Source organism: Notamacropus eugenii, chromosome 6 (genome assembly GCF_028372415.1).
Source record: "Notamacropus eugenii isolate mMacEug1 chromosome 6, mMacEug1.pri_v2, whole genome shotgun sequence".
NCBI lineage: Eukaryota > Metazoa > Chordata > Mammalia > Diprotodontia > Macropodidae > Notamacropus > Notamacropus eugenii.
Window position 1 is genome coordinate 98,725,562 of NC_092877.1, and position 14,989 is coordinate 98,740,550.

The 14,989-nt window shown below is 36.3% G+C and overlaps 1 protein-coding gene across 1 annotated transcript in view; it reads right to left on the bottom strand.

Moving 5' to 3' along the window:
• Positions 1–13,912, bottom strand: part of YIPF7 (Yip1 domain family member 7) — a 29,453-nt gene extending 15,541 nt beyond the window's left edge. Inside the window, 3 exon segments of the mRNA XM_072620641.1 lie at positions 5,566–5,744; positions 12,286–12,402; positions 13,832–13,912. Of these exon segments, the coding sequence (XP_072476742.1) occupies positions 5,566–5,744; positions 12,286–12,401 (295 nt within the window). The 5' untranslated portion in view covers position 12,402; positions 13,832–13,912.
• Positions 13,913–14,989: the final 1,077 nt, after the last annotated feature.

A 14,989-nucleotide genomic window follows, 5' to 3' on the forward strand; every position in this document is an offset into this window, starting at 1 on the left:
TGATAGATTAACTTTGCTTTACTCCAAAGCACCAAGGATAGGGCCTTGGGGGCAGCACTACATGAATACTTACTGAAAATGGAGTGAATGACTGACATGACTACCTCTTCTCAAAAAAATGCATAACTGTATTTAAATAATCAAAATAAAGTATATTTTATGGAATGCTATAAGTATTTCAAACCACTTGTTAAATGGCACGATTAATTTCTGCACATCTTTTGGTTTTGCCCAATAAAGCAATGAATTAACAAAAGACTTGAAAACTCTTTTATAAGAACTGAGGGTTTAAGGTTTTTGTTTTGTTTTGTTTTGCTGAAGTAAGCTACCTTGATTTTTGCTTTCAAATTTATTGCCAAATATGCAAAGGAGATTATGATAAGTATTCATTAATTACAGGGGCCCTACACAATATCTTATTATGCAAAATAAAAATAGAGGAGGAAATTGCCATGAAATGTGAATTTAAAATTTATTGCTTTGCTGTCATCTAGTGGTAGCAAAGTATATGATAAATGTGCCATAAAAATAAATTAATATCTTTATTTTCTATGTAAATTGTGGCCCTGGCCTTTCAACTACAAACATTGGCCTATGTTAGAAATACAAAATATTAAGTTCTACTATATTTTCTGGTCTGACGTGAGAATTGATTATTATCTCAAGATTCATTTGTTAACATGTTGATGATGCATTATCAAGTAACAAAAAGTTATTCCTTTCCAAAGTTAGGTAAGTGTTTTATAACATAAATCATTTCTAGAATAAACAGACATATTTCTCAAAGAAAGTAGCTTGAGTGACAAGTATGTACATTTTACAGTTCTGTATTGTTAAATACCACAACGACTTTTCCTCAAGAAAAAAGGGAATAAAATGCCATTTATCAACTTATCATGCTTTTTTCAGGCTCTGTGAGACAAAATGGGTCTCTGCCCTTCATAATTCTACCCAGCCTGGAGGAAGCATGTTATAGCAGGTGGCATTAAACTAATGAAAAGCTCAGAATTGATTGTAGACAAGGGTCACCTAGAATGGCTTGATGGACATGGGGGAAAGGGATCATGATTCCTTCTTAGCCGGCATGGACAGAAAAGAAATATAATAATTTCTTTTTCACATTAGAGAGTTTTTATTGATCAAAATGAATTATGACTTTGGGGGAACTGGTTAAGAAAGTAATGAGTAATTAAGTCAGGGTATATTGATGATTTTAATGGTACCGGAGATTAGGACTAATTTTAAGGAGACATTCTAAATGTCATGGGAAAGTAAACTTATCCAACATAGTTAGGAAATTGAATTTAATGGACAATAACAGGTTTAGATCAGTGGAGACATTATAAATATACATATTCATATGTCAAATTATTTTTGTCAATTCTTCTTTTCCCCCACCCCAAATCTAATCACCAAACATTGAATGCTTATACTTAATGCTCAAACTAATGAGCATTCATTAATCCTTTCTTTGATGATGCAACATACACATGAATCTTGCATTACCTTAAAATCCTTAGATGTGTGGAAATTTAATAGGAGTAAATGTAAAATCCCAAAAGAGTTCAAAAATGAAATGGTACAAATTTTGCTGTTTGTACGATGGAGAAAATATGGCTAGACTCGTCATTATGATAAAAGGTTTAAGTAACATGCAATTTCTAAATGAGTCACTATTGTGACTGAGCAGTAGGAGCTGACAGCACAGTCTTAAGCTATATTTATAGAGACTACTCAGAATGAGGGACATGACAGTAACTCTGTACTCTGGCTGGAGAATTCTTGAACTAGTCTCTCTTGCTAGCCTTGTAAAAATGTGAGAAGATGTAGGTTAGATGACCAAAAAAAAAAAAAATGAATGGGTTAACCCAAAGAATAGTCATTATAGGTTGGATGTCCAGTGGAGACAGCTCAATAGCTGGTCTTGTGCTGTTTGGCAGTGTCAGCAATGACTTGGATAAAGGCACAGATGACCTGCTTCCTGACAGAGTCAGGATCCAAAAGGATCTTGACAGATCTAGAAGATTGGGCCTAATCTACTATGATAAAATTTAATAAAGATAAGTGTCTCATACATGGGTTTAAAAAAATCAACTTCAAAAATATGAGATGGAGAAAGTACCACGTCACATGAATAAGGAATTCATCTGAAAGACATCTGGGGGTCGAAGTCTGCAAACTCATTATTTGTGATATAAGGGATAGTGATAACAGTAATGATAGCTAATATTTATACAATATCTATTATGTTCTAGGCACTGTGTTAAGCTCTTTACAAATATTCTCAAGAGGTAAGCATTATTTATATTCTCATTTTACAATTTAGGAGACTGAGACAAAGATTAAGTGATTTACCCAAGGTCACCCAGCTAGTAAGTGCCTGAAACTGAATTTGAACTTAGGTCTTCCTGATTTCAGGTCTACTCCTTTAACCAATGTACCAGCTAGTTGCCTCAAGAAAACAAATTGCTGGGGGCGGAGCCAAGATGGCGAAGTAGAAAGACGCACATACACATAGCTCCGAACCCACAAACCACAGAACGGCTAGAGGGGACTAACCCAGGGCGAATTCTGCACCCAGAGACCATGGAATATTGGAGCGAGGGAGATTTCTGTTCTGGAGAGACCTGCAAACATCTCGCGGGGGGGTCCTTCGCGCCGTGGACTGAGCGCCGGGACGGGGAGAGAGGGCAGCCCTGCCGCGGCCATGACACCGTGAGGGAAAGATCCGAGAGGGCTACGGGGACGGGATCTCCAGCGGCCACGCGGGTCCCCCCACACACAGAGGGACCTGCAAACCTCTCGCTAAAGGTCCGTCGCGCTGCAGACGCGGAGCCCAGCCCGGACCTGCAGCGGCAGCGGCAGCCGGGGCTCCGAGAGGTACAGATCCGAGAAGGCTCCAGAGACGGGATCTCCAGCGGCAGCACTAGCCTCCCCACCAACAGGTGACTGACGGGGATAGGTGAGAGAGTGTCTTTGGCGGGTCGAGAGGGGAGTGGGGTGCCCCCATGGCTCGGGCCCCCCCAGGAGATAGAAGCTGAGAGGCGGCTACAGACAGGGGCTCCCCAAACGGGCGGGAGCCTGGATCCATTGTGGATGGTCTGTGCATAAACCCCCTGAGGGAACTGAGCCAGAGAGGCGGCCCTGCCCCTGACCACCTGGACTCAATTCTCGCACTGAATAGCAGCCCTGCCCCCGCCAAAAACCCTAAGGTGGGAAGCAGCATTTGAATCTCAGTCCCCAAACCCTGGCTGGGAGGACCAGGAGGCGAGGTGGGTGTGAGGAGAACATTCAGAGGTCAGGTCACTGGTGGGGGAGAATGCCAAGAAAAGGGAAAAGAAATAAAACTATTGAAGGGTATTTTCTCGGAGAAAAGACACTTCCTCCCTTCCTTTCTGATGGGGAGGAACAATGCTTGCCATCAGGCAAAGACACAGAAATCGAGGATTCTGTGTCCCAGCCCACCCAATGGGCTCGGGCCATGGAAGAGTTCAAGAGGAATTTTGAAAATCAAGTTAGAGAGGTGGAGGAAAGACTGGGAAGGGAAATGAGAGGGATGAGGGAGAAGCATGAAAAGCAGTTCAGCTCCCTGCTAAAGGAGAACCAAAAAAATCTTGAAGAAATTGGCACCCTGAGAACTAGCCTAACTCAGTTGGCAAGGGAGGTGCAAGGGGCCAATGAGGAGAAGAATGCTTTCCAAAGCAGAATTAACCAAATGGAAAAGGAGATTCAAAAGCTCACTGAAGAAAATAGATCTTTCAAAACTGGAATGGTACAGATGGACGCTAAGGACTTTATGAGAAAGACAGATATCTCAGAACATACCGCGCAGATGAAAACAAATTGCTTTTAAAGAGTAAATTAAGAGCACTTCCAAGATTCCTTGAATATAAAAGCATATTATGTGCCAAGCACTGGGCATGGTAGGCTAAATACAGGAAATAATTCCTAATGATTAACCTAACCAAAAGTGGAGGAGGCTTCCCTAAGAGATAGCAATTTCTTCATTACTTGAGGTTTTCAAATAAAGCACTGATGAGCATTTGGTGGGGATGTTGAAGAATAGATGTCTTTTTAGGTATGGGTTGGACTAGATGATCTCAGAGAACCTTACCAATTCTGAGTCAGTGATTCTTTCAAGATAATAGTTTCAGAAGGGTTGTTACTGGTTAAACATAATTTCAAGTATGTAAATCTTACAGATAAGGAATGAAGGAGAGAGGTGATGAGTATGGGGAGGTAAGAGAAGGTGGATATAGGAACATGTTACTATTTGAAACCATGCCTGGAATCTTTGTCTCTGTCTCCCTCTTCTGCCATCCCACACTAAGACATCTCCCAAGAACCCCACCTCCACAGTCCTACTCACTGTTACTCATCCACCTCACTTCCCACTCTGAAACTTAAAAGCAGGAATTGAAGAGGTCTTAAAGGTACAGATACCCTCCTTGTTTCTTAAGGGCCAAGCAAAGATGGTTTAACCTATGAAGTTTCTTCACTAAAGACTAGATGAACTAAGTCTGAGGAAAAAAGAGGTTATGACCACAAAGAAGCAAAATGTCTTCTGTATCTCTTTTTTTCTTCAAATTATGGGGTTGTTGTTTTTTTTTCTATTCCTCTTGATATCAGAAACCACTAATATGGTAAAAGTCTAATTCCATGAACTGAATTTTTGTTAGACTGTTAGAGCATCTCTCCTTTATCCACAGATTTGATGTTTTTCATATTTATTTGTGCTGACAATATGCCCAGGTTCCACCATACCCACTAGTGAAAAGCCCAAGGAAACTCTGAGAACTTAAGAGGTCTTCTGATTTTGTTCCAAAATTTCCCAAGAATGAACTTCCCTTAAAACCAAAAATCTTACTGTTCTCCCCTACCAGCCATGTAGCTGTCATAAAAGTCCCCATTATAGCTCTGAAAAGGGGTGAGGGGAAGGGAAGGTATCTACATTACAGCAAAATAACAGCAAACCTCTCTTTTACAACCCAGCATGAAAACACATACATTCATACTCACACAAAGCTGGGCATGAGATGTCATAGAGAAGAATCAAGCTTCAGCTAAGTGATTGGACCAGTAACTTCTAAAGTCTGTTCTACCTAAGATTCTCAGAGTCTATGTAATCCTGATTGGCAATATATTGTTCTGAAGTACTTTATTACTGGGGGACTTTTTTCAACTTTAAAATGTTGCCTTTCTTACATGCATATTCCATAATAGCACACGGTAGTTGGCATATAGTAGTTGCTTAATAAATGCTAACTGAGTGATTGATGTTTTCAATAATTGTTACAGGAAAAAGTCTAAGCTGCAGAAACAAGAGGTGATTAATAACAGCCTGGTTTTTTTTCTGATTCAAATGAATAACTTAGAATCATCACCTGAATATGTGCCATTCACATTCCCCAAGAAGACATCCATCTAGTTGCTGTTGATTTCAATAAAATTTGTAGGCCCTTCTCCATAAAAGAAACACACATAAAACTCAGGACATAGCATACTGAAGGCACTCATTTAATGCTGATTATTTCTATTCTCTAAATGCAAAGCATATTAAATAACATTTGCTTAACTTATCTTCTAGCAAAGGCGGCTCTTCATCAAAACCGTCTGCATAAGCCAGTTGTGAATAACAATCCGAATTATATGTTGGCTGAAAAAATTCTCTGGGGTAACCTGAGGATGCAATCATCTCTGGAGGAGCAAAAGCTGCAGGGTGGGTCAACTCTTTTGAATGCTGTCTGGAATGAAAAATATTGTCATTAAACCATCTGTGAAATTTGTACAATGATAAAGAGAAGAAAGTAATCTGTTTTTACTTTTTTCTTTGCCAGATTCACCTAATTTTCTTGGATGTTATTTGGTTTTTGTAGGTACTTAACTACACAAATATCATGTTTAAAACTTACCTTCAGTTTAGAATGGGTAGCTCTTTTTAAGTAAAGGTTTTCATAAGGTTGTAAGTTTAAAAAAAGCCAAGTTGCTGATGATGACAGATCTTACAAATGGCAGCACTGCCTCTATCAATAAAATAGAAATAGGAGCTAAATCTGTGATTTTATAGATACAAGGAACTCCAGTGTGAAAAAACAAAAACAAAAAACTCCCTCCAGAGATGCAAGTTAGCACCTTCTCTGCAACTTATAGGCTTAGAGCATTGCCTAGAGCACTGAGAGGTTCAATGACTTGCCCAGGCTCACACAGACAATATGGGTCAGAGGCACGACCTGAACCCAGACTTCCTGGCTCTGAGGCCAGAGCTCTATCCACCATGCTTCAGTGTCCCACAAAAATCAAAATGCAGTTTCAAAATGTTGCCATTCACTTCACGAAGAATCCCTGCATGTAGTCTACAAAGCAGTCTTTTCAGGCACAGCCCAGAGATGGCAATGACTGTTGGCAGAGTCACCTTGGAAGAGCAGGGACAGAAAGATGTCAATAGTATGTTTTCAAAGGTGTTTCCATGAAGATTCGATTTGTCTCACCCCATTTGTGGCTTCATTCATGCCTATGTGAAAGGTGGAATGAATAACCAACAATCTTATGAAAAGACTGGAGGAAGAGGAAGAAGTCAGTGGAGATTGAGATGGGGAGGAAAAAGGGAGGATAGCCAAGAGGGAAGTTTGGGTATTTTGGTAACACACACACACACACACACACACACACACGCACACAAACATATTTCAAGGAGAGGGTCATGGTTAGGAGAGAGTGTTTGTAAATTATTTTACAAAGGATCACATCTAATCAAAATTAAAATCTACAGCTTAGCTATAATATATATCAGCTGCTATGTATTCTCTAGCACCTGAATTCAGCGGCCAAATCCCCAAGTCAATCATCTTTAGAAGTGCTTAAGAAATTGTGTCTCTTAACCCTTACTGTGTTGTTCCTTTCAGTGACCAGCAGAGAACCTTGTGCCTGGTAAATGCTTGTTAAATAAACAAGGCCCTTAGCTTCTTTATTCATTAATGCCTGATAGAGTGAAATTCTGTTATTGAAAAATGAGAAATTGATTCCTTGAAACAATAATAAGAATGGCATATTATACTTCTTTACAGCCCCTGAAGCGCTGCATATGGTACCTTACTTGTCATAGGCATTTCACATATATTTGGTCATTGATCAACTGGAAGCATTTAGCACAGTGCTTGCAGCAAAGTAAGCCCTTAATGAATGTTTTTTTTCTCCATTTACCGAACATATACTAAGTGAATTGCCCTGTGCTAGAAGCTGGGTGAGGAAGCTTTACCAAAAAAAAAGAAAACATAATTCATGGTCCCTAATCTCAAGGAGTTGCCAAGAAAAATGTCTACAGACTTAAGCACTCCGTATTGCTTGCTAAATATCTGGACAACTCATTTCACTTATGATCAATAATTTCTAAGTCTTTGATTCCTTTGCTTCTTAAGTATCTGTTTGCAAATGAGTGATTCTCCACACACAGGTTGCACCTAAATTTGGACTTTCTTACATTTTCTTTTTTTTTAACAAGTAGAATCCATACCTGTGATATCCTTGATATGGGGAACTCCCAGTGTGGAGATTTCTTCCACAAATGTCCAGTCTGTACCTCCTTTGTAATTCAGAATTTTAGTGAGGTGCCGAGGGCTCTGAGGAGCCAAGGAAGCTCACACAGCTAATACGTGCCAGAGGAAATGTTGGAACGCATATGTTCCTGACTATCCATCACATGATGCTACCTCTACATAATGGAATAAAGTTTGCATGTATTATATATGACCCAAGTAGTTCAAAGCACATATTCAAAGGAAAAAAAATTCAGCAATCCACTAGCAAGTAAGTGAAAAATATTCTTTCTTTATGTGAGGAAACTAAGTAAGAAAGAGCTTAAGTCATTTGCTGAAAGCCACATAGCAAATCTGTTGTTCTTGTAGTTTACACAAGTAAAATGAATAGCTTTTAGGCCATCTTGCTACCTCAGTAACTTCTATTTATATTTTAGTTTCCTGAGTTCATTATCATAACTAGGCTTATATATCAGTATTAGAAAATTCTCTGGTGAGTCTATTTCTTTCATCCAGACTTTGTTTTTTTCTTTATTAAAAATGAAAATTCTTTGGGAATGGTCAGAACAAAGATTTGGAAGGAAGGCAAATGATAAATCCAAGACAATAATGAGAGGGACTAAAGTTCCTAACATCAGCCTTTGGAAGATTTCAGTTCCTCTGAAGTCTGAAGATTCTAGAGGCAAACATCTCTGGTAGGAGAATAGAAAAATCCTCTAATGTCTGGAACTAATCAATACCTCCCTCTGGGACCTGCTACATGACTCAGTGAGCTGAAAGCAAAATGAAAAATTGATGGGTAATCCCTTCATTTATTTGACTATAACAATAAATTTAGATCTGTAATGTAAATTTTTTTCAATATATGATGAAGTATATCTGTATCAATATATGTAAAAGTTTTTTTTTAGGTCAGAGTACTTCTTGCTGCCAAAAAGAAACAGTGGTCTTCTACAAAGTTTTTCCTATTTAAGTATATACCCAGAATTCTGACAAGGTGGCAGAGTTGAGAGGTCATGAAAGAAAAAAATACTCCAATCCCAAATAAAACAAATATGGAGAGGGGAAAGGGCAGGGGAACAACCAAAAAGCATCAAAATAGGATAGATTCTGACAAGGAAAAGATCAGGAAGCAAAAATGCAGTTGGAGGGGAAAAAATCCTTAAAAAAAACAAATAAATATTATGTATTAATGGTCCAAGAAACAAAAATCTAGCACAAGACACATTAAATTGGATTATAAACCTTTTTAAAGAAAAGTAATGAAGCTTTGATGTCAGTAAAGAAGTATCTAGCATCTGTAATGAGGGTTTATACCAGAAAAAAAATTGGAACAAAAGAAATTGGTGTGAGAGAAAAAGAAGACATCAGTATAAAGAAAGTAGTGGAATAGCTAAAGAAAGAGAAAGGGATTGAATCAATGGAAATAAAATTCTCTGACTGGAAGGCAAATTTTCAGAATGAGTAGAACATATTAAAAACAAGATCAAAGGGTAACAATTAGCAAAAGTCTTAAAAGTGTTGCAAGATTATAGAACCAGAAGAAAGGGGTCAGATAACATGATCTGAGTCATAAGATTACCTGAAAACTTCAAAGAAAGAAATAATCTGGGGATCATTTTTCAGTTAACCACTCAAGAAAATTTCCCAGAAATAGTCTGTCAAAAGATAGACTAAAAATGGCTACACTTCACCAGATACCTCCAGGGAGAATCATCAAATTCAATTCACCCACAGAGATTGGCATCATACTCCAAAGCTTCATTAATGGGAGAGAAATTCATAAGTGACTAAGAAGAAAAGTATCATTTATCAAGCTACTTCTGTTGGAATTTAAAAGGATTATTCACCCATCACAAGAAAACAAAGAAAAGAAAAAAAACAAAGAAATTTTGTTTACAGAAAGGGGAAATTTAACTTAAATGCAGAATCTGCTACCAATTTAGATGAAAAATATTTGAGTATTAAATAATTTTTACAGAAAAAAACACAATTGGATCATATAATTTCTGCATCTTTCTTTCAACTGTGTGACTGCAAAGAACTTATCTAATGTAGATTATCATTTATGAAAGTTTACCTGCTCCCTTTTCATTCTTTGATCAAGGATATCTTTGGTTTGTGTGCATTTTAAGGATTTTATATAGATGAAAATGCCTGTATTTTTCTATATATTTGATATCTTCCTTCCTTTCAATAGGTTAAGAATTAACCCTCAGTGGCTTCAAACTGTGACATCTGTCCCAGACTTCCTCTCTATGGACTTGAAAGACATTTTCTTTTGGTGTCCTGTCTACTTCCTTGTGTATCATATCAATGATATTAGGTTAAAAAAAAAAAGAGCTTCTTATAGAAATTGTTGCAGGTGTTTTCCTTGTTTCCATTCCTTATTCTGTGTCCAGTTTCATACGTAAATGCTTTCAAAATAATCTCATATAGGTGAGTTTCTGATCAAGATTTATGCAAACTTGTTTTCCCTTCCCCTGTTTCTTGTTTTTCTTTTTAATGAGTTGATGCTACTTACGATCTTTTACCACCCTCTTTCATTAGATTTTACAAAACGGAGTTCATTCTAAACCCATGTTCACCTTGAATGACATATTTCTCTTCATATATTGGCAAAAAAGATTTAGCATTGCTAGCTGAGGTTGTTTCTAGTTTCGCGTTGTCTCCTCATTTTGATGACTAATTTATAACAGTTAAAATTCCTTCAGAAATTATGTCAGTCTCTGTTCATTAGGGATTTTTATTCACTTCTCATTTATCAGCCTCAGTAATTTGTTTAAATAGGTCAAGCTACGGTTGCCTCAGTAGCATCTCATATCTTCTCATTTGTATTTTTGCAAGTGACGCTGTTCTGTGTTCTAAGTTTGTGATTTGGCTTTACAAAACAATTGATTTTGAAATGACTCCCAATAAGCAACTGAATTTTATAAATAAAAACATAAACAATTTCATTTTTGAGATGTCATTTGGTAATTTTCACATCCCAAACGCTTTTCTTGAGGATAGCATACCATGCCATATAAATGTCGGGCTTCAGTACAGTCATCAAAGCACTGACTTTTCTTATTTATTATTAGTTCCAAACCATGTTTTCCATATTTTTACCACTTTTCCCATTTTTATTTTTTCTCATTCCTAGTTTTATACAGAGTTCATAAAGGATGAAAGATTATGTAGATTTAAACAGGAAGTTAATTTTAAATTATTTTTGCCTCTTTATCTTCTGGAACAGAGAGTGGCATGCTACTTCTAATTAATCTTATATTTGTCTTTTTTTTTTTTTTTGCAATTATTAACATGACCAAAAAGCAGAGGAGCTGAGAGGCTCAAATGAGAAATGCGTAAAAAATACTCCACAAACTTTGAATACTATGTAAATGTCAGTTTGTTATTATTGTACCTCTATTTTTATTTAATTAAAGCCAATTTGAAGTTATAGTGTCCTATACAGCCTATATTTCTGAGGCAATTTTGGATAAATGCCCTTCTGGGTATGGAGGAACAGGGAAAAGAAAACAGCAAAACAAGCCTCTTTCTTCCAAGATGTCTAATGCCCTAATACCCGATTCTCTAGCATTCAGTTCTCAGATGAAATACTATGAAGAGAAGCCCGCTGTGTATACATTTAAATGGTGTATATCTAGAAGCCACATGGGATTTTTAAGAAGAGTCATTAGAAAGCTGTTATTGAAAACAACTACTCTATATCCCCCTGACACACTAGTAATTCTCAAAGTATGGTCGCCTCCTAGAGGTCCCCCACTTTCAGAGGGTCCATGAGGCCAAAACTATTTTCATAATAATACTAAGATGGTATTTGCCTATTAAAATATTCCTTCTTTTTCTGACTACATATCTTTGTGAGGCCAGATTTTCTTCATGCTTCAAACAAAAATAATGCATCACACAGATTGAATGCCTAAGTAGAATGAGAATCCAGCTGTCTGCTATTAATTCACACATAAAAGAATTTTGTGAAATGATATAAAACAAGGTCACACTACTCATTAATTTTTTTGTTTGGAAAATTTATTTTTCATAAAAATACACCACGCTAACACCTAATTAGTATATTGTTATGTCAAATTATATATTTTACAATTTGTCAGTTTTAATTTCTAATAGAGTAAATATTAATAGATTTAACTCATATAAACAAAAGCTCTTTGTAGACCTCAATAATTTTTTAGAGTTTAAAGAGACCCTGAGAACAAAGGGTATATTTACTTTGATACCTTATACTTATGCAAAGTGGGAAAATACATTCTCTTCCTCCATGGAAATAATCCCTCAGAGAAACAAAGCCTAGAAGGAGCATGGCATAATAGAAAACTGGCATCTGAGGACCTGAGTTTGCATTCTGATTCTGCTACTTCTGTATGTGAACCTGGTCAAGACACTCTGGGCTTCTGTTTCATTATCTTTAAAATGAGATCCTTTACCTTTTCCTTTTCATAGACTACTATGGAAATGTGATAATTTCTCAGGATAATATTTTAAATGCATATAATAAGATACAGAGGGTTACAAAGGAAACCAATTGTATTAATATGTAATTATCGATTTAAAAAAAGTTAATGAACCTCAGTCTAAGATTCCCCACATTAGATAATCAATTAAATCTCTGCCAGCTCTGGAGACTAAGATTGCTTCTTATATTTTGATCAAAGTTAGATACTTTTATAATATCAAAATGTGAACTCTTTAGTGAGAGGGAATTCCACTGATGTATATGTAGTATACTTACTCGTTGAGTTCATATGGATTTCCATAAGCATCAGCAGCATCATAACCTTGTTCTTGATTATCAATAATATAATTAGATTGGTAAAAGTCTGTATCAAATTCTCCCATAGTTGACATTCTGAAAAATTACGCACACAAAAAAAGATTTTACTAATAGTGAAAAGTAAGGATGAAGAAAACTTAGTCTTATTTTTTGGGGAAAAGAATTTTAGGTGGCACAACTGGCTAGCTTACCACTGATGAGTAACTCTTTAGAGAAAAATTAGGCATTTTGGAAAAGGTATTAGAAAGACTCATTTGAATGTCACTTACAAGATGACAGCATGCCAGCCTCGTAAAAAAAAAAAAAAAAAAAAAAAAAAAGGAAAGTATGCACTTCAGGGTTCCAGTCTCTCTTTCCCCAGGTCCTTAGCCTTTTTCCCATCCTAGTTTCCCAGTGTCATGTTCTCTCCATCCTATCAAAATCTGCTCCCAGAAAATATCAGTCACTTATACCTTAATGTAAAATGTTTTATCTCTTGCAAAGGATATTCATTTCTTAAACTTTGACTCTGATTGTGGAATTTTGTTTTTGTCTCCTAATAAAGAAATATCAGCAAATTAGCAAGGAGATAGGTTACCTTTTTTTTGGTAATAAGGCTTTAAATTCTAGAAATCATATTCTACATGTGGCTAGGTGCCTACCCTACCTCCACATTAAGGAAGCTCTGTACACCATGGTAAACAATTATATTTGCACATTGATAACTGGTGCATCCCCTCAGATTCCTTCCCATGTCCATTTCCCCATTGTGCTGAAGCTCTGCCTAAAAATGGCACAATTTTAGTTTAGAAATCAAAATGGAAGAGGAAAGGAATGTGGTTTGTTTGTTTGCTGTTTTTTTTCCCCATCAACATGCTATGGTATAATACTTCTACCCTCTTAGTTCATGAGGAGAATTCAACTAATCCACAATTTAGAACAAACTATATTACTACCTTTATATTTTTTTAAAAAAATTGATTTCTTTTAAAAACCTGATTTTTTTCCTTGAAACAACATATGATTTTAAAAATCACTAAGAGTAATTCATGTAATTATAGTCATCCATATAACACTTCATTTAACAAATTTCTAATTATATCCCAGAAACTGCCTCAATCTTGAAAATCAACTTCTTCATTAATCAGCAACATTCGAAGTAGCAATTGTCCTGTATATCAACTTTGTTTAGCTTAGAGGGATAAAAAGATTTTTTGAAATTAGGTGAAACAGATTTATGTGTGTTAATTTTAGCAAATCAAGATTTTTCATTAGTAATATATATACAAGTATTTATGAATTATGTAAACTAAAAATTACAATAGTGATAAATCTTTTAACAGTTTATGATTTAGAGAACTTAAAATTTAATAACACTGAAGTGCCTTCCTATAAAACATGGGAATTGATTTTTTATTAAAGAAGTCAAGAAGTTTTTTAGAATATGCAAGCCCTTGCAAACCACAGTTACTGATATAGATCTTATTCATGTTTAAATCTATTTGTTATATTATCAAGCACATACCTTTGTATTACTTGGGGTTGAAAAATCTTCCAATAGATATAACCAACTTGAGGAACAAAAAAGTTTTGCTGGGTAGGGAGAGGATCTAGGACTATTTATAACTTTCTAATTTTGTCACTTGACCAGTCCATGCCAAAAAAAAAAAAGGAAAGAGGCCAACTAGAAAACATGGCCAGGACATAACAACACTTTGCACAGTGCACAAATATTCATTTGAAAAAAATGAGACACAAAAGCCAATTATTTTCATACCCATTTCCCATTAAATTCTAAAACTGACTCGTTCTTTGGGTGTGAACAATGTGATCAAGCGATCCCTCATTTCTATTCATCTGAACCTGCATAAGATTATTCAGATTGTTCAGTGAGTGAGCTCTGATTGTTCAGAATTTGTTAATTTCATAGAGTGCAAGATTTCAGCCTGGCTAGAATTCTGAGACCTAGAGCTTCCTGAAGTTTTTAAATGTGATTTTAAATGCATGTTTCAAAGCAAAAAAGAAAAAAACTTAAATATAAAACATTTATATAGTTAATTTTTTAGCTTTACTCTAAGGGGAAATTTCATCATGAGACAAGAACTCCTGTGCTTTTCATGCTTTTCTCAATTCAAACTCAATCTTTGTCTAATTTGGACAACATTTTGGTGGAACTGAGTATTTATGTGTCCTTATAGCAATTTATTAATCAATCAACAAGCACTTGTTAGGTACATCCTACAAACCAGTGGCACATAATAGTTATCTTAACAGTTATTGTTCTCTATGTATGAGAAGTACCATAGCAGAGTGAATATAGAGCTGGCCTCAAAGTCAAGAGGACCTGGGGCAAGTTCTACTTCTGCCACATACTTTCGCGTGACCTTGGGCAAGACACTTAAGCCCTTAGTGCTCGTGGCTGCTCCTCTGTGACTGTGTGGTGCAGAGAAAGTTCTGAGCTTCATTGTTCAAAGTTTCTTACCTCAGAGGTTGAGTAATGAAATCACAGGTTTATGCCTGTGTGCCAGATACTTCTCTAAGTTACTGTAGTGATGACCTAGGAAACTTTCCAACTCACATAGTGAAGCTGAACAAACCCTCCCAGCATGTATCTCCCTTCTAGGAGATTTTATGTGTATAAAGGCAAAGTATCCTGGACTGATAGCAATTTTTTCTTTTGTAG